Genomic DNA, 18,539 nt, shown 5'->3' with positions numbered 1-18,539 from the left:
TTTTCGTGCAAAGATAAGTGAGCGGAAATGAGCGATTTTTGCCCGTTTGAATATTCCGTGTGAAGCATTTTTTTTAAAAAGCTGACCGCACCCTGCTTTAGAGGTTGCCTACATATCCTGGGCTAAACAGGAATCAGGTCAGTGTAGTTCGGGAATGTTCGGTAGCTGGGACCACCAAGAGCTGTGATTTCACTGTGATTGCTGCTGCTACTGCTTGCTGACCGTCCTTATTACACCATGTCAAAATAAAAGAAGCTAAACTAAACTATGACCTATGAATTACAAAATCCTATCTAAATTCTTCAAACTTGTTGTTGTACTTCCTTGTTGCCTTGTTGTCTTGTGTTTTCTTGGTAAAATCTCTTGTTGCCATTGCAAACTACAAACTGAGGTGTTGTTCCTTTCTTCAAATTGCTGAACTTGAATGTATTCCCTTGTTGTACGGGCGGGCTCCCGACTTCAAAGCTCGAAATGAATTCTCCTATTCTCCAGGCGGGCTCCTGACTTCCAAGCTTGAATGTATTCCCATGTTATCCAGGCGGGCTCCTGACTTCTACACTTGAAATGTATTGCCTGCTCTTCAGGCGGGTTCCTGACTACTGGACTTGAAACGTATTCCCTGCTCTCCAGGCGGGCTCCTAACTTCCGAACTCAAAATATGTTCCCGTGCTATCCAGGCGGGCTCCTGACTTCGAATAGACAAAACAAAAAATTTAAAAGCTAAAATTTAAATTATACTCCCTTGTTCTCCAGGCGGGCTCCTGACTGATGCGCTTGAAGGTATTCCCTGCTCTCCAGGCGGGCTCGTGACTTCAAATAGACAAAACAAAGAAAATTTTCTGCCCCAGTTTGGTGGTTGGGGACGGATGTGATTGTAAAACTAAACCATATTACCAAGTATTACTAAGGATTTGAAGGCTAGGTCCCATTATTCAGGGGGGTCCTGACAACTCTTAACTAAATGACGATTTAAAATCTAAGTTATATCTTCTACCGGTGTGACTTCTGCTAAACCTTACTATCTAAGAGGATCTTTAAACTACTCCCCATTATCCAGGAGGGTCCTGAAAATCAAAGGTCAAATTTTATCTTAAGGGTGACAACTTTCATGTCTGAATTATACTACCCTACAACAGAGTTTACACTAAATGTTGTTATCTAATTGAAATCTTAAAGCTAAGTCCCATTATTCAGGAGGGTCCCGGAAACTCCTACTTGAATCCTTTCTCGAACATGCCAACTTCTAAGCTAACTTATATTCTTTTGGGATACATTTATGCTAGATTATGCTATTTCTGAACTTCAAACTAGGTCCCATTTTCCAGGAGGGTCCTGAAAATCAAAAATCGAACCTGCTTGTTGACTGCCTTTCTCCACGGAGGGTTCCTCTGAAACAAACAAACTTTTCTGCCCCTGTTTTAATCAAAGAAAATTTGTCAATTCAAAAATGGTGGTTAGTTGGTGGCATTCTTGCTGGAGATCTTTCTGTTGCATTGTTTTATTCCGACTGGCTTCCCGAACTGGCCTTGAATCGCTTGCCTTTCTTCCTGACTTCCAAACCCCTGACTCTGACAAACCGAGTGTTCTGTACCCATGTTGTTGTTTCACACCTCTGACCCTTTTTCTGAACTTTTGCACTTCCCACGACATTTTCCAATCATTCCACCGGTGACACTTCCGGTGATTCCCTGTATTCCAGCTTTCATCACATTGTTTTTGACATGCCCTGACCACATCGCGCTTTACACTTTCCGGAATCTGGTAGTGAGTTTTGAAATCCCTTTCCACTTGCTTTGAACAAAACTGACATTGAAACATTTTAGACAGGTAAAACCCCCCAAGAAAATAAAATGCAATGAGTTTACGAGTTAAGGATAAGAAGAATCCAAAACTGGATGACTGCTAAAAAGAAAAGGGGAACAAAACTTATCTGACCGGAACAGCCGGTACCAATCTTCATGACATGCATTTCAGACTAATCGGCCCAATCTGTCCAACTAACCAACTCTTGGTCGCCACCCTTTGTTGCCCCAGAATTTCCATCACTTGATTACTTTATCCAAACCTTAGCCTTGTTAGTCCTATGGTGCCTCGAAACAATTTTCCACCAACAGACCTTTCTCCATTAATCATTTCTCAACTCACTTTCGTCTCAAGGTGCCCGCGAGGGTTTTCACCAATAAGACTCTCTCATTTTATTCTTTCTCTCAACTCCCGTCGCCTTACGGTGCCTGTGCAGGTGTTCACCAATAAGACTCTCTCATTTTTATCTTTTGTTTTTCTTGCTTGAACTAGAGTGTTGCCCCAGACATGAATTACCTTTACCTGCTTGACTTGGCATTTCACAGACACTGATCAGAAGGTCTTTCTTTGGACCGTAATGTGGGCTTTAGACGGGGCTAGAAAGAAAGGGTATGAAAGGCTCAAAATAATTTCAAAATGGGTTAAAATTACAACTTTCGAAATCAGATTTCTTACAACAACCACGACTTCTGCCCCAGTTTCTTGCTTGGGGACTTTTGGATTTTATTTTTGTATGACTGAACCTCAGAGAGGCTGTCTACGTATCCTTTCGGGATCAAGTCAAACGTAGTTCATGTCATAGAGACTACGTTGTTGTTTTTTTTCTTTCCGCTTTTCTTTTCCTTTCTTTTCTTCATTCTCTTTTCTTTTCCCTTTCTTTTCTTTCTTATTTTCACTTTCAATTTTCCGCACTCGCGTTTCTTAATGGTGACATTGATTCCGAAAGAGGGATATGAAAGAAAATAAGTGAGGCTCAAAGGGGATAACAAGGGGTAAAAGTGTTTAGATAGCAGAACAAAACGCCTTCGCCACTTCAATCTTTAAAATATGCCAAATACAAACAAGTACAATCAAAATAAAGAAATCATACATAGTATCTCTTGATCTCATCGGAATTGATGGCCATTTCTACACATTTTCCTTCCGTATCTGTCAGATATAATGCACCATTAGACAACACTCTGGTTACAACAAATGGCCCCTGCTAGTTCAGGGCGAACTTTCCCTTTGCTTCAACCCAATGAGGTAAAATACGTCTCAACACTAACTGTCCTACTTCAAACTTCCTCGGACGCACTTTCTTGTTGTACGCTCTTGCCATTCTTTGCTGGTATAACTGACCATGATACACTGATGCCAATCTCTTCTCGTCAATTAAACTCAACTGCTCAAGGCGGTTTTTCACCCATTCATCATCACCGATTTCAGCCTCCGCAATGATTGGAAGAGATGGGATTTCCACTTCTGGGGGTATCACTGCTTCCGTACCATACACCAAAGAGTAAGGAGTCGGCCCCACCGAAGTACGAACAGTGGTGCGGTATCCCAACAATGCGAAAGGCAGCTTTTCATGCCACTGTCTAGATCCTTCCACCATTTTCCGCAGTATTTTCTTTATATTCTTATTGGCTGCCTCAACCGCACCATTTGTCTTAGGGCGGTATGGAGTAGAATGACGATGAGTAATCTTGAACTGCTCACATGTCTCCTTCATCAGATAACTATTGAGATTAGCGCCATTGTCCGTGATGATTACCTTCGGAATACCAAACCGACAGATGATATTTGAGTGCACAAAATCAACCACTGCTTTCTTGGTTACGGATTTGAAAGTTTTCGCTTCAACCCACTTGGTGAAATAATCAATGGCCACCAGAATAAACTTGTGTCCGTTTGATGCTGCTGGCTCAATTGGCCCAATGACATCCATGCCCCAAGCAACAAAGGGCCATGGTGCAGACATTGTATGTAACTCGGATGGTGGAGAATGAATCAAATCTCCATGCACTTGGCACTGATGACATTTACGCACAAAACTGATGTAATCCCGCTCCATAGTGAGCCAGTAATAACCTGCTCTGAGAATCTTTTTTGCTAGAACGTACCCACTCATATGCGGTCCACAAACTCCGGAATGTACCTCAGTCATGATAGATGTGGCCTGTCTCGCATCAGTGCATCTCAACAACCCGAGGTCTGGAGTTCTTTTGTACAACACTCCTCCACTAAGGAAAAACCCGCTAGCCAACCGTCAAATTGTTCATTTCTGATCACCTGTGGCCTATATCGGATACACACCCATCCTGATATATTCCTTGATGTCATGAAACCATGGCTCACCGTCAAGTTCCTCTTCTACCACGTTACAATAAGCGTGCTGATCGTGGACCTGAATCTGCAAAGGGTCCACGTAAGCCTTATCTGGATGGTGTAACATCGATGCTAGAGTAGCCAACGCATCGACCACTTCATTATGAATCCTTGGAATGTGCTTGAATTCTATTGACTGAAACCGCTGACAAAGCTCATGCAAACATTGTCGGTACGGTATAAGCTTTAAGTCCTGTGTTTCCCATTTTCCTTGAATTTGGTATACCAGTAGGTCCGAGTCACCCATAACCAAGACTTCCTGGACACCCATATCTACAGCTAATCTCAACCCCAAGATACATGCCTCATATTCTGCAATGTTGTTCGTACAATAAAAACAAAGCTGAGCTGTAACAGGGTAATGTTGCCCTGTTTCAGAAATAAGCACCGCTCCTATTCCCACGCCTTTCATGTTTGCAGCCCCATCAAAGAAAAGTTTCCATCCTGGCTTCTCGACTTGTTCCAACTCTTCAACATGCATCACCTCTTCATCAGGGAAATAAGTCTTCAAAGGTTCATAATTTTCATCAACCGAATTCTCGGCCAGATGGTCCGCCATGGCCTGTGCTTTCATCGCAGTCCGAGTCACGTAGATAATGTCAAACTCTGTGAGTAGGATCTGCCACTTTGCAAGCCTCCCTGTGGGCATAGGCTTCTGAAAGATATACTTTAACGGATCCAAACGAGATATGAGGTAAGTAGTATAAGATGACAAATAGTGTTTCAGCTTCTGTACCACCCAAGTTAGGGCGCAACATGTCCTTTCAAGATGAGTATACTTAACCTTGTAGGGTGTGAACTTCTTGCTGAGGTAATAGATGGCATGCTCCTTCCTTCCAGTGATATCATGTTGACCCAATACACAGCCGAACGAATTGTCCAATACCGTTAAATATAGAATCAAAGGTCGCCCTGGTTCTGGCGGAACCAACACGGTTGGATTTGACAAATACCCCTTTATCTTATCAAACGCCTCCTGACATTCGTTTGTCCACTTGACCGCAACTTCTTTCTTTAATAGCTTAAAGATAGGCTCACAAGTTGTCGTGAGCTGGGCGATGAACCTGCTGATATAATTCAATCTCCCCAGCAAACTCATCACCTCGGTCTTGTTCCTCGGAGGTGGAAATTCATGAATGACCTTGATTTTTGATGGATCCAGTTCAATACCCCAGCGGCTGACTACGAACCCCAACAACTTTCCAGACGGCACCCCGAACGTGCATTTTGCAGGATTAAGCTTGAGATTGTACCTGCGAAGCCTTTGGAAGAACTTTCTCAGATCCTTGACATGGTCAGATTGCTGTCTAGACTTTACAATCACATCGTCCACATACACCTCAATTTCCTTGTGTATCATATCATGGAATATTGTTGTCATTGCTCTCATATAAGTTGCCCCAGCATTTTTCAAACCAAACGGCATGACCCGATAACAGTATGCTCCCCATGGTGTGACGAATGCCGTCTTTTCTGCATCTTCCTCGTCCATTAAAATCTGATGATAACCCGCGTAACAATCCACAAAGGAACCAATTTCATGTTTGGCACAATTATCAATCAATATGTGGATGTTTGGCAGCGGGAAATTGTCTTTTGGACTTGCCTTGTTAAGATCCCGATAATCGACACACACCCTGGTCTTGCCATCTTTCTTTGGCACAGGCACAACATTAGCTAACCAGGTGGGATACCGTGTAACCCGAATGACCTTCGCATCGAATTGATTGGTGATCTCTTCTTTGATCTTTACACTTATGTCCGTTTTGAACTTTCTCAGTTTCTGCTTGACATGAGGGAATGTCGGGTCAGTGGGCAATTTGTGAACCACTAAATCAGTACTTAGCCCCGGCATATCATCATACCACCATGTAAAAATATCCTTGTACTCAAACAATGCTTTGACTATCCCCTCCTTGAGCTGTGGTTCCAGATGAACACTTATTTTAGTTTTACGAACATTGTCTTGGTCCCCTAGATTAACTGCTTCAGTGTCATTTAGGTTAGGTTTGGGTTTTTCTTTAAAGTGACTTAATTCTTTACTAACTTCCTCATAGGCCTCGTCATCATCATATTCCACCTCATCGTCACACTCGATTTCTTGCACTATTATTTCTGAGTTAGATTGGTTTTTAAAACTGGGCCGAAGATTCCTCATGCATGTCATGTCACTGATATCAGCATAAAAAGAACTGTACAGAAAAGAAAAGAAAAAAATGGAAATAAAATTAGGAATTTAAGAAAGGAATTGCATTTCGTTGAATGTAAAGATAACAGGGTTTTAACTCATCCAAACAGACGGAACATAGTAACTAAATTACAAACCCTGGAATAATCCAGGTGAACAAAAGGAAAACAAAACCCACTACCGCGACTCCCTCCGAGATGTAAGAGGAGTGGCTTCCCAGTTGTTGACATTAGCACGTGGCCCGATGTACTGTATATCTGCTTTGCTCGACCCTTCCCCGGCCTCAACCATGTTTACCTCAGCAAATACCCTCTCAAGCCCTCTCTCCAAGTTCCCATCCGTACCAATCAGTGGACCAGACACCTTTGCCAATAATTGCTTCCCGATACTTGGCCTGACGAAGGACCTGGACAGACGTAGAATTGGTTTGGGAAAAACCCATCCTCTTTTCTTTATCTTCCGGGCTCGTCTTACATCCGCCACCGTAGGTTTGAACCCTAGCCCAAAGGTATCCAGATTCTTGGGCAAATCAACTGGCTGAACAATACCTTGCAAATCAGCACCCAACCCTTTGCCTGGTACAAACCCGTTTTTCAACATTTCAGAGACTACCATGACAGTTGCAGCTGTTATTCTGGGGACCGGGACGCTTTTCCCTTTAGGAACCTTTTCTACCGAGACTGTATCAAAAACCTGGTAAACCCACGACCCCTTATCATCATCAGTTTCTATGAAGGGTACTATGGCATCACTTACAATGCTCATGTTATCTTCCCCATGTACTACGATCTCTTGTCTATCCCACTCGAATTTGACCATCTGATGTAGTATAGAAGGTACCGCTTTGGCAGCATGGATCCATGGTCGCCCCAACAGAAGATTATAAGACACCTCCACGTCTAACACCTGAAACTCCATGGTGAAATCGACCGGACCAATTGTCAATTCAAGTATGATGTCACCCACTGTGTCTGTACCACCACCGTCAAACCCCCGAACGCAGATGCTATTCTTATGAATTCTGTTATCATCAACCTTCAACTTGTTCAATGTAGACAAAGGACAAATATTGGCACTAGACCCATTATCAATTAGTACTCGAGTGACTACTGAATCTTCACATTTCACGGTCAAATAAAAAGCTCTATTATGTTCTGTACCCTCCACGGGCAATTCATCATCAGAAAATGTCACTCTGTTTACCTCAAAGATTTTGTTCGCGATTTTCTCCAAATGATTCACTGAAATTTTATCAGGGACATGAGCTTCGTTCAGTATCTTCATCAGATCCCGACGATGTTCATCCGAGTGGATAAGTAATGAAAGCAACGAGATTTGGGCTGGCGTTTTCCTTAGCTGCTCGACAATAGAATAATCTTGCACTTTCATATTTTTCAAAAACTCTTCTGCCTCTTCCTCCGTAATAGATTTCTTAACTGGCACCGAATTTTCCTTGGGGACCCTGGCCTTTCTCAACTCTTCGGGGGCAAAACAACGTCCCGAGCGAGTTAAACCTTGTGTTTCACAGACTTCCTCTTTGATTTCCTTCCCCTTGTAGGTCATAACTACCTGCTCATACTTCCACAGAACGACTTTACTGTCAATTACTGTTAACTGGGTTACTAGCTTTATGACCACTGGTTCTATGTGAGCCCCCTTCACGACTGCCGCAGGTGTGCTTGATACTCCTCAAACCACTACCTTGATCGGCTCTGGTTTCTTCGCAACAACGGACGATCCTTTCCCCATCACCACGACTGTCTTGTTGTCTATTCTTTTCAACTGAACCACTTGTTTCACACTAGCTGACTTTTCATTCACTTTGGCTTCACTAGAACGGATCATCATGACTGTCTGTGAGGGATTCTTAAGCTCTGCTCCCTTATGTATCAGTTCAATCATGTTGGCCTCATGATGTGCTGGCAATGGGTTTTGATTAATATTGGGTGCCTCCGGGGCCTGAATCTCGATCCTGTTTGTGTCAATAAGCTCTTGCACAACAGTTTTCAATCTCCAACATTTCTCAGTATCATGTCCAGGAGCCCCTGAACAATACTCACAGCTCACTGAATGGTCCAGATTTTTAGGAAGGGGATTTGGCGTTTTGGCCTCAACCGGGTTCAACAGGCCTAACTGTCTCAGTTTGTGGAAAAGAGTGGTATAGGATTCTCCCAGCGGAGTGAATGTTTTCTGTTTTTGCATTCCCTCATTTCTGAAAGCCTGGTTTGGGCGGAAGCCAGATCCTGGCCTATAAGCCCTCGGGTGTGTATATGTGTTTTGTGGAGTTGGGTATGTGTTTTGGGTAGCCGGCGCACGCCATTGCACGTGAACCGGAGGCTGGGTATAAGTCTGGTCATGGTGGACGGAAAAGAGTGGGTCTGGTGGTGGATAATAGTGTTGAAGAGGGCCATATGGGGTATACGGATAATTTGGGTGGTGGGGTCTGGGTTGGTTGTAATAGGGTGAAGGGCTTCTAGACCTGGACAATGCTCCGGATTCGACAGTTGTAACCTCTTCTTTCTTCTTCTTCCCAAGCACACCCCCATTGCCGTTTTGAATGGCTTGGGTGGTTGCTTTGATTGCTGAATAACTCATGATCTTATTGGATTTGAGTCCCTCCTCAACCATGCCTCCCATTTTCACGACTTCATTAAAGGACTTGCCCACTGCTGACACCAAATGACCAAAATAGGTGGGCTCCAAAGCCTGCAAGAAATAATCAACCATTTCACTCTCTTTCATCGGGGGGTCAACGCTCGCCGCTTTCTCTCTCCAACAGAACCCATATTCTCAAAAGCTCTCACCGGGCTTCTTCTCGATCTTTGTCAATGACAGTCGATCTGGGATGATTTCAAGATTGTATTGAAACTGATATGCGAAGGCTTGAGCCAAGTCGTCCCAGGTGTACCACCTGCTATGGTCTTGTCTAGTTTACCATTCTAACGCCGATCCGCTCAAACTTTGGCTGAAATATGCCATCAGCAATTCATCTCTCCTTCCTGCTCCTCTCATCTTGCTACAGAATCCCCTTAAATGTGCTACTGGGTCGCCATGCCCGTCGTACAAATCAAACTTAGGCATCTTGAACCCAGCCGGTAACTGAACATCTGTGAACGAACATAAATCTTTATAGGCCACACTTACTTGGCCCCCTAACCCCCTCATGTCTCGGAATGATTGCTCCAGGCTTTTGACCTTTCTGATCATCTCCTTCTGCTCAAGGTTTTTGGGCCGCTTCTCGGTGCCTGCCGTGAGGTCAAGATGAGGGGTATAAAAGTAGGGTTCTGGAACTTTGAAGGTAGGCTCAGAGGGATAATACTGGTTGTCATGCGTCTGGAACAGAGGTTCACTGGGGGATCGGTGTAGGGTAGCAGGCGGAGGTGCCACAAAAACGGGAGTGATTGGTGGAGGAGGGTATGAGACTTGTTTGGATGGAGGAGCCTGTGATGTATGAGAAGTGGTGCCTTGGCATTGTTGGTAGAGGGGAAATGTTGGAGATGAATTCACAGTGGGTGGCTCCTGAGGCTTAGCCAATGGTGGGATATAAGCGGGGTTAGCGGGATAAACTGGAGGTGGAGACCCCTTCGCCCAGGCTTGGTACATTTCAGCCATCTGTTGCTTCAGCTTATACATTTCCTCCCTGATTGCATGAACGTCCATTTCTTCTACTTCTTTCGATGGGTCAGCGATACTCATATCAGATTCCGGGCCAGTCATATTCACTTTATCTTTAGACCGGGTGTTGTATGGATGGGTTGTTAGAATGCCAAACAACTAACCACCTTCCTGGACTCACACATTTAGACAACAATTCCGTTAGCGATTAGGCTTTAACAGATTGGATAACCGCACATTGGGCATGAATGCATCTATACAGTTAACCATTTCTATTATGCATTTACTCGACCGCATACGTCATCCCGGCATTTCCTTAGTTCCAACTGTAAGCTTTCTCCTTTCTTTTTGTTTTATTTTCTCTTTCTTTTCCCTCTCTCTTTTCTCCTTTTTTTCTTTTTCCTTTCCTTCCTCCTTTATTCTATTCCTTTCTTGTTTTTCCGCTCTTCTCTTTTCTTATTCTTTTTCCATCCTCTCTTGTTTTTCTTCTTTCTTTCTCTCTTCATTTGGTTATGATCGAATCCTATGGAGATTGCCTACGTATCATGACCCCGCACGAATCATACCAGGCGTAGTTCGTGAAAATAAGTGCCAAAATAAAGGAACAAATTTTTGGGAATTTTCAAGTTTTTCATTACCACAACATTCTATTACAAACTAAACATTTTGAAATGGAAAATAACAGACTCCAACTAAACTCAAATACAGACTACGAACATACTAGCACACTGGGACGCAAAAAGAAAACAGACTGACAAACAACAAACTCTAAAATGGAAAATACAGACTCGATCTATGAATACATTAGTGCTTCAAAAGTGGGTGCCCGCGGGTCATCGTTCGGCCTCGCCGCGGGCTTAGGTGCCAAATCCCTTTCAAGTTGCTCCAGCTCATACATGGTTCGCTTGATGTAAATCATCACTGCTGAGAAGAAGGTAGTGCGGGTCATGTCTTCACATGCCCGACATCTCCTAAGGATGGCATGGGCAATTGTCTCAATCATGTCTCTTGTTCGACCCTTTTCTATAAGCAATCGCCTTACTTGATTATTGCGAGCCTCCAACACATGAGAATCCTGAAGATGCTAATCCTGCAGCTGCTGTATTTCTACTTCCATTCGGGCCAGTAAATCATAGCAGTGTCCACTTTCGGTCTTAAAAGCTTTAGCTTGCTTAGCTGCTTTATCCTCAAGGGTGACCACTTTTCTTTTCAGACTAACAATGGTCTTTTCATAATCCTTCTCCAATTGTTGCATGTAATAGGTGCGTTCTTCTATTATTTTTACCCACTGTGCCCGGAGTCCCGCTATGGTGCCTTCGGATTTTTTCAGCTCATCCCGGCACTCACTAATTTCCTTTTTCAGCCCCTTTATCAACCGCTCGTCCGACCGGTTCCTTTGTTGGTTATTGGCAGCTATCCTCATTTGCTGGATTTGGGCCCTAAGCGCCTCGTTTTCTTGGGCCAACCTGTTCTTTTCTCCCTGATCAGCAGCAACTTGCACATTGTTCTCAAATTTCAGAGCTCTAATCTGTTGTTTCAGCTTGCCGATTTCAGCCTGATAGCCTTCTTCTTTTGCTAGCCAACCCCATTGTCCTTGTGATGATTCAGTGAAATCCGGGATGTGGGGTCTTTTAGCTAGCCTCTGATGCTCAAGTTCTCTTCTGTACCATGCGAGGTATTCTGGCGACATTTCTCCTTTGGCCCGATCCTGCACACAAGTATCTGCTTGTAGATATTGACATGTATTCCAAATCCCGCGGACTTTTGCTTCGGGAAACTGTCCGTCAGGGCTAATCTCAATTACTTGAGCACTAAGATCTTCCTCCCGTGGCACTGTTTGGCATCTCCCGAGTTGTCTCAGAACCCGACATGGAGCATAAGGGCTGGATGCTCTTAAGTCCCATCAAAAGAAAATGCGACCAGCTACTGGCATGTATATGATTTCTTCAACAGGCAACCATCCCAACGTCCACTGTATCTGACTGTCCGTGAGAGTACAAAAGTATGATATCCACGCTGTTACTCCTTCGGGTAGACTAACCCCATAAATCCTTGTGTAAAACTTCCCTATGCAGGTTTTGTCAGACGAACCATAACTCAAGAGCTGGGAACGGTGGCATAGATGCTCGGTCATCCACATTTGTAGCAACAAGTTAAACCCCTCAAAAAAGTTGCCCCCGGCTTTGCAGATAGTGAGAGCTCGGAAAATGTCAGACACGATCATAGGCGCAAGAGTGCTTTCATCTTGAGTAAGCAAGGTAGTGACGATCCCGACTACTTTTATATCAATATTCTCATATTTCCTTGGGAACACCAAGAGGCCCAAAAAGGTTATCATGAAAGCCACCCGTCTGTGCTCATCCCATTTTTGACGGTTATTTTTACTGCATAGCTTGATGTCCGTCCTGTTAAACCCTGCCACGTGGCCATACCTGTCATATATGAAGCGTAGAGTGCAGAAGCCTTTTGCCAAATCTGGATTATGGACTGTCCTAGGTATCTTCAATGAATCTAAAAACTGATGCACCGTGATGGCTCTTGGAGCAACCAGATATTTTTCTCTTAACGAAACCTCAGCATTTCCGATGTACCCGGCTATTTCCTCCAGAGTTGGGGTGAGCTCAAAATCTGAGAAGTGGAAGACATTGTGCGCCGGGTCCAAGCAGGTGACCAACGCTCTTATAATATCACCCCGAGGCTTGATTTCCAATAAACCCGTAAGACCTTTCAGATATTTCTTGACTTCGTCTTGTCCTTCTTTGCCTAAATTGTTCCACCATAGCCGCAACTCGAAAGGGATTTTAGTCTTTAATGCGGAAGGTTCATTTTTCATCGTGCTCATCCTGCACATTTATTAAAGTGATTTAAGCAAAATAATACTTTTATTTGACTCAAAGCAAAATTAACTATTTCCTTTTTCAAATTTAAAATGAAAGACTCGGTTTTCGAACACGGCCTTTCAGCACTCCCAAGGACGAAGATTTTAAGGCTGTGAGAGTCAACCAGTCAAAAATCAAAATTGACCAAAGGTGGCCGTTATGCAAAGTCAGCCTTCCGACGTCCATTTCGGGAATGTTCGGCTGTTTTTGACGAAAACGGCATCACCCGACTTATTCATGCCAAAATTTAAACTTAAATATTTTTGGCTATTTTTGCAAAGGGAAGGTTGGACCCGATGAGGGTTGCCTACGTATCTCATGCCCTGTGAGAATCAAACCTACGCAGTTCGGGCCAAGAAACTAACTATATTTTGAAAACAAGGCTCTTTCTTTTCATTTTCCATGGCAAGACAAACTATTTTTCCTTTTCTATTTTTGAAAACAAGACAAAATAACGACTCTCCTTTTCTTTTTCATTTTCAACAAACAATAAACAACCTATTTTTTCCAAACTAAAACAAAGACTCTTTTTCTTTTCTTTTTCAACAAACAACTTTCCAAAAATAAAAGACTCTTTTTCTATTTTTCCTTTGCTTTTTAGTAAAACAAACTATTAAAAATAAAACATTTTCCTTTTTCCATTTTCTCAAAATTTCGGCAGAGTTTCGACAGTATTTGGTCATTGGTTTTTCTAAAATAATCAATTAACCCCCTAACTGATATTTCTCTCCTTTTCTCTTTTCCTCTTTTTCTCAATTTTCCTACATTTCCGAGATTCAAAAGCCAGTCAACATGCTGGTTCGAAACAAATATATGTACAGAACAAGTAGGATGCATCAGGATGGTCTTTTCATTTCAGGTTGCTAGCCCTAGACGGACCCAACCCCTGTGTTGAGTCCCCTAAGTCAAATGCAGCATGATGCAATTAAGCGCTCCTACTAGGGATCCGACATGAAGTCAAGTTATTCTAGGTTCAAAACCTGGGTATGTGTTCTAAATAGTGCACTCGAGCGGACAACTCGAGTCGAGGAGGGGGTAGCGTACCGGGGACCCGCGAGATCGTCCGGCTTTGCAACTTATCCGAGCCTCTCTTTTTATTTCAGGGTATGATGCTAACAGAATAGGCAGTCTCAACCAGTAAGCACATTCCCGGAGGTGAAGAGAGAAGGGTGTCGGCACAGTTTATATACAGTTCAAATGATATCAAAGCAGTAACATTTAGCATATTCAGCACAAAACATGTAGGAAAATCAGATATGACCAAATACAACAATTTATCTAAGCTCGAATTCTGAACCCTGAACCAGAGATTCTGGGTTCGGTCCCCAGCAGAGTCGTCAGAGCTGTCACACCTCCTTTTTAATACACGCGCAAGGGCGTAAATGAGTTTTTCCAATTAAAGGACAACCGGAACGGGATTTATTATTAAGATTTCAGAGTCATCACTTGAGAGATTAATGGTGTCCCAAGTCACCGGTTGAATCCCAAACCGAGGAAAATTATAACTCTGTTAACAGTCTGCGAACCAGAAATCCGAGTAAGGAATTCTGTTAACCCGGGAGAAGGTTTTAGGCATTCCCGGGTTCCGTGGTTCCAGCACGGTCGCTCAACTGTTGTATTTGATTTTATCTAATTTCAAAACATGTTTTAGCTTATATGCTTTTTAACTATAAACCGCTTTTATGTTCACTCTTAATGTGAATTGCAACGTCGTGAAAATGTGCCTTGAACCACGTCACATCAATGCGCCCGTGTTTGTTGACACATTTCGACTCCGTTGAGATTTGGATTTGGGTCGCATCAATGCGCACCCGAGTTTAGGAGTGTGATTTATTAAAATCGCGCCTAAAGTGGCTAAAGCGTTATTATCTTTTGGGAAGGCCGTGAAATTCGCTAAACGGCCCATTTTGGATCTCTAAAATTTTGGTTAAGCATTGGAATGACGGCCCCGCAATTTGTACATTTTATTCGGCGAGGCCCGCCTCAACATTTTTATTTAAAGGTCAATCCTAAAGTGTCTATTATTTTTCTATTTATTTATCTCTAAAAATAAAAGAAAATCCTAAACAATTATTTCATTTGAAATGGCCAAACCTCTTGAACTTATTTCATGACTGCTGGCCCAATGAACCAGGCTTGTGAAAAGCCCAATTCCCATTTCAGTTTCAAGCCCCAAACAACCCAATTCAAATAGACTGAAACTGGTCAGGCGGCATGAGACAGGTCGAGGGATCGATTCCCTGAGCCAGTCAACTCACGAACTATTTCTCAAATCAAAGCTAAATGTCTTAGATACTGGGCCATCGACAGCCCTGTCTCTTAAAGCCCAATAATAAATGAACTCCATTCTGCTGTCTCTTTTCAAATTATTCTAAATGTATTTAAATAGTTCACAACATGACTAACACTAATCAAATTATTAATGGCGAAAATGAACTAGGAGCACAAGTTGAAGTCATGTGACCTTACCTATTACATACGAGTCAGCTAAAGGCCCAAATCAACACAGTTCATTATTTAAACCACTACTATTAAACTCATACTCAAGCAATTTAGTATTTTAAACTAGCTGGACTATGGAATTGAGTTATAGGAAACACAGACTACTTGAACTTGTTTTTACAATTATTGGAAACAAATCAATGCTTAAAAGCTGTCATGACAACTGATATTAATCATTAACACGAGAACCAACATCATATGAATCTGAAATTAATAGTCATAGAGTCCAATTATTACAAAAAAAAACTAATTGTCATTTACACATGACTGTTCTAACACATTAAAATCAAACACAGTAGAATGAATTCAACGATCCACTTCAACTTCATTTATCCTTCAAATTGAATTACAAAGATCCATCACAACTTACATGAGATCAAAGAAGGTACCTGGAAGTAGAAAGTAATGAAGGAGAAGAAGAGGTCAACGACAATCAACAATCAATCACAAATAGCCCAGCAATAAAATCAAACAGCCCGGGAATGTTTAAACCAAACAAAAGCTAACAAATCCACTCCAACACAACGGCAAGTCAACCCAGAAATGAACACTGATGCATAAACAACAAGCAAACACCCAAACTAGATTCGAAATACCAATGTCAACTCGAAATCGACCAAAATAATTCAAAACTGAACTGAAAATCCTTCTGGAACTTTACTGATGCAAAGCTCAGCCAAAAATCCCACTTAATTTGATTTAAATACACTCGAAATGGACCTCTAAGCTTCAATAAACAAAGATAGCAACTACAGAATGCAAGTCACAACCAAAAGCTGAAATCCATTTCCCATTTCAATGGAACAGTAATCCTAAACTTTTTTTTGTTTTCTAATGATTTTCTATTGTTTTTGGGGTTTTTGGACGTTTGAATTAAAAAAAACAGATCTCGAAATTAGAGGGGGGTTTTGGGGATTGGGCTGGTCGTGGAAAGAAAAAAAGAACGTTGGGCCTGGGGTGAATCAATTGGGCATGGCCCAAATCGTGGGCAACCCTTTCTCTATTCTTTTTGTTTTCTTTTTTCCTTTTCATTTGTTTCTTTTATCTATTTTTTTGTATTTCATCTTGTATATTTTTTGTATTTTTCTGATTTTATAAAATTTCAATAATTAAAATAAAGTCCTAATATATTTTACAATTAAACTAATTGATTTCTAAAATTATTTTAAAAACTATTTCGGGACGAATTCACAATTAAACAATTAAAAATGCAAAAGTGAACTATTTTTGTTATTTTCTTCATATTTTGTTCTAAAACAAATTAACCCCTAATTAATACTAAAATATGAAATTAAATCCTAAATGCAAATGCATATTTTTGTATTTTTCATATGAATTAAAATGCACAGATAAAATGCAACAATTAACAGAAAATGACACCAAAAGTCACAAAAATTGTAAAATAATAAAGAAATTGTTTTGTTTGAATTTTTGGGAATAATTTGCTTTGGGCAAAAATCACGTGCTCACAATAAGAATATGCAATAAATGTAGTGACAATAGTTGTAATAAAAGTAAATTTATCACCCAAATATTATATGACGTGGATGATTCTTCCACCTGACAGTAACGTGGAAGGATGGGAAGTGAGGAATCTTTGAATCCAAATATTATAAGGAATATTTGGATCTTACAAACGTGGATTGAATAACGTATGCTGAGCTCAGTCGTCAGTGAACACGACAACTTTTGTATACTCTATAGTCAACTTTTTACAATGTGTTCTTATCAAAAAGTGAAGATCCCCCTTTTGTTCTCTATCTCTTCCTATTTATAAGGGATATTCCTAAGAAACCCTAAAAAGTACAACATAAGGAATATCCAAAGGAGTATTCCTTGTGTCCATTTCTAAACCTATCCTACCATTACTTCTTTACTCTAGTTGATCGTCCTTGGCAATAATCCTTCTGAGGACGACTCCTCGCTACTATGCCGTGATCGACCCCGTCCTCGACGTCGTTTATCTACAGTTATCAACTCTCCAAATTTAGACCAATACAATAAGTCCCTCCGCTTGTTGAGGTCGTGGTCTTGCACGTCCTCGATAAGCGGACATGGTTTGCGTCCGTTTAGAAGAAATTTGATTGTGTTGATTAAGTCAAATTGGTCGAGGTCAAAAAAACGGCATGGCCAGTGAGGCTGCGGTTGGTATGGCTAATGAGGGGTGACATCATGGCTACACGCGTAATCATTACGCGTCTTCCCGATGCAGTGGCTGTGCTTTTGTCATTTTGATTTTTGTGCCATTGATGGTTTGCTGCTTCGATTTTGGTGCCACCCAATCCTATAAATAGATGAGGCAGAGGGGGATTTATTTTTGATTTTTTTTATCATTTCTCATTTCGCATGTGCATTGCTCTTCTTTGATTTTCTTCTCCAATCTCTGCTTTCAATTCCTTGCAGCCTCTTCAACTCTGATCCCTGACTTCTTACCCAGTCAATATCTTCTTCAAATTTTGTTGCATACATTTTGCCATGGAAATATGTCAAAATCCCCTCATATTCATGACAGGTTTTCGATGCCACTCCAATATTGGTGGCCTTCCTCCCAGCGGTGAGGAATTCATGGCTGAAGAGGAAGAAAGCTTCCCCACCGCTGAAGAGATAGTCCCTAAGAACCCTTTGGTTAGACATGATTTCCTAAAGGAACCCGCTCCTGCTCTTGCTCAGAAGCTTTCTGAGACGGGACCGCCTCACATAGCCGACCTTCGGTCTAAATATGGCATTCCTCCTCACGTCGAAATTTTTCCAGTCGGAAGCGACATCATAGAGGTTCATCGACCAGGATATTGTGCTTTCTACGTCTTTCCGTTCTTTATTGGTTATTCTCTTCTTCTCCTCCCGTTAGCGGAGGAGTTTTGTTGATTTTACAATGTCTGCCCGGCGTAACTCTTCCCTTATTTGTAAAAAAATTTCTTGATGCTGGCGAAGTATGCAAATTTGGCCGGTTGTGAGGTCGACGTTCACCACCTGCTGCATTTATTTTCTCCTAGCTTTTATAGAGGTACTTTGATACACCTACGACATTGTAGGACTAGAGGATTGATGGATGGAATGGACAATAAGACGAATCGGCAGTTTTGGCATAAGTACTTCTTCATCAAAACTGAGCACCTGGTGGCGAACCCGACTGGGTTTTCTGAGCAATGGAACTATAATCGTAAATATCTTATCATATGCTC

General features: G+C 41.9%; 1 protein-coding gene across 1 annotated transcript; it reads right to left on the bottom strand.

The window, feature by feature from the left end:
- Window positions 1–3,007: 3,007 nt before the first annotated feature.
- LOC138889477 (uncharacterized) lies at window positions 3,008–3,400 on the bottom strand. The gene has a single exon (XM_070172787.1). The coding sequence runs from the start codon at window positions 3,398–3,400 to the stop codon at window positions 3,008–3,010; it is 393 nt and encodes a 130-aa protein (XP_070028888.1).
- Between the last annotated feature and the right edge of the window lie 15,139 nt (window positions 3,401–18,539).

Source organism: Nicotiana sylvestris, chromosome 4 (genome assembly GCF_000393655.2).
Source record: "Nicotiana sylvestris chromosome 4, ASM39365v2, whole genome shotgun sequence".
Lineage (NCBI taxonomy): Eukaryota > Viridiplantae > Streptophyta > Magnoliopsida > Solanales > Solanaceae > Nicotiana > Nicotiana sylvestris.
The sequence above is the reverse complement of the archived record's forward strand: the minus strand, read 5'-3'. Positions and strand labels throughout refer to the sequence as shown.

Excerpts from the sequence above, each read along its gene's own strand:
- LOC138889477 (XM_070172787.1), bottom strand. The coding sequence starts at position 3,400 with ATGGTGGAAGGATCTAGACAGTGGCATGAAAAGCTGCCTTTCGCATTG.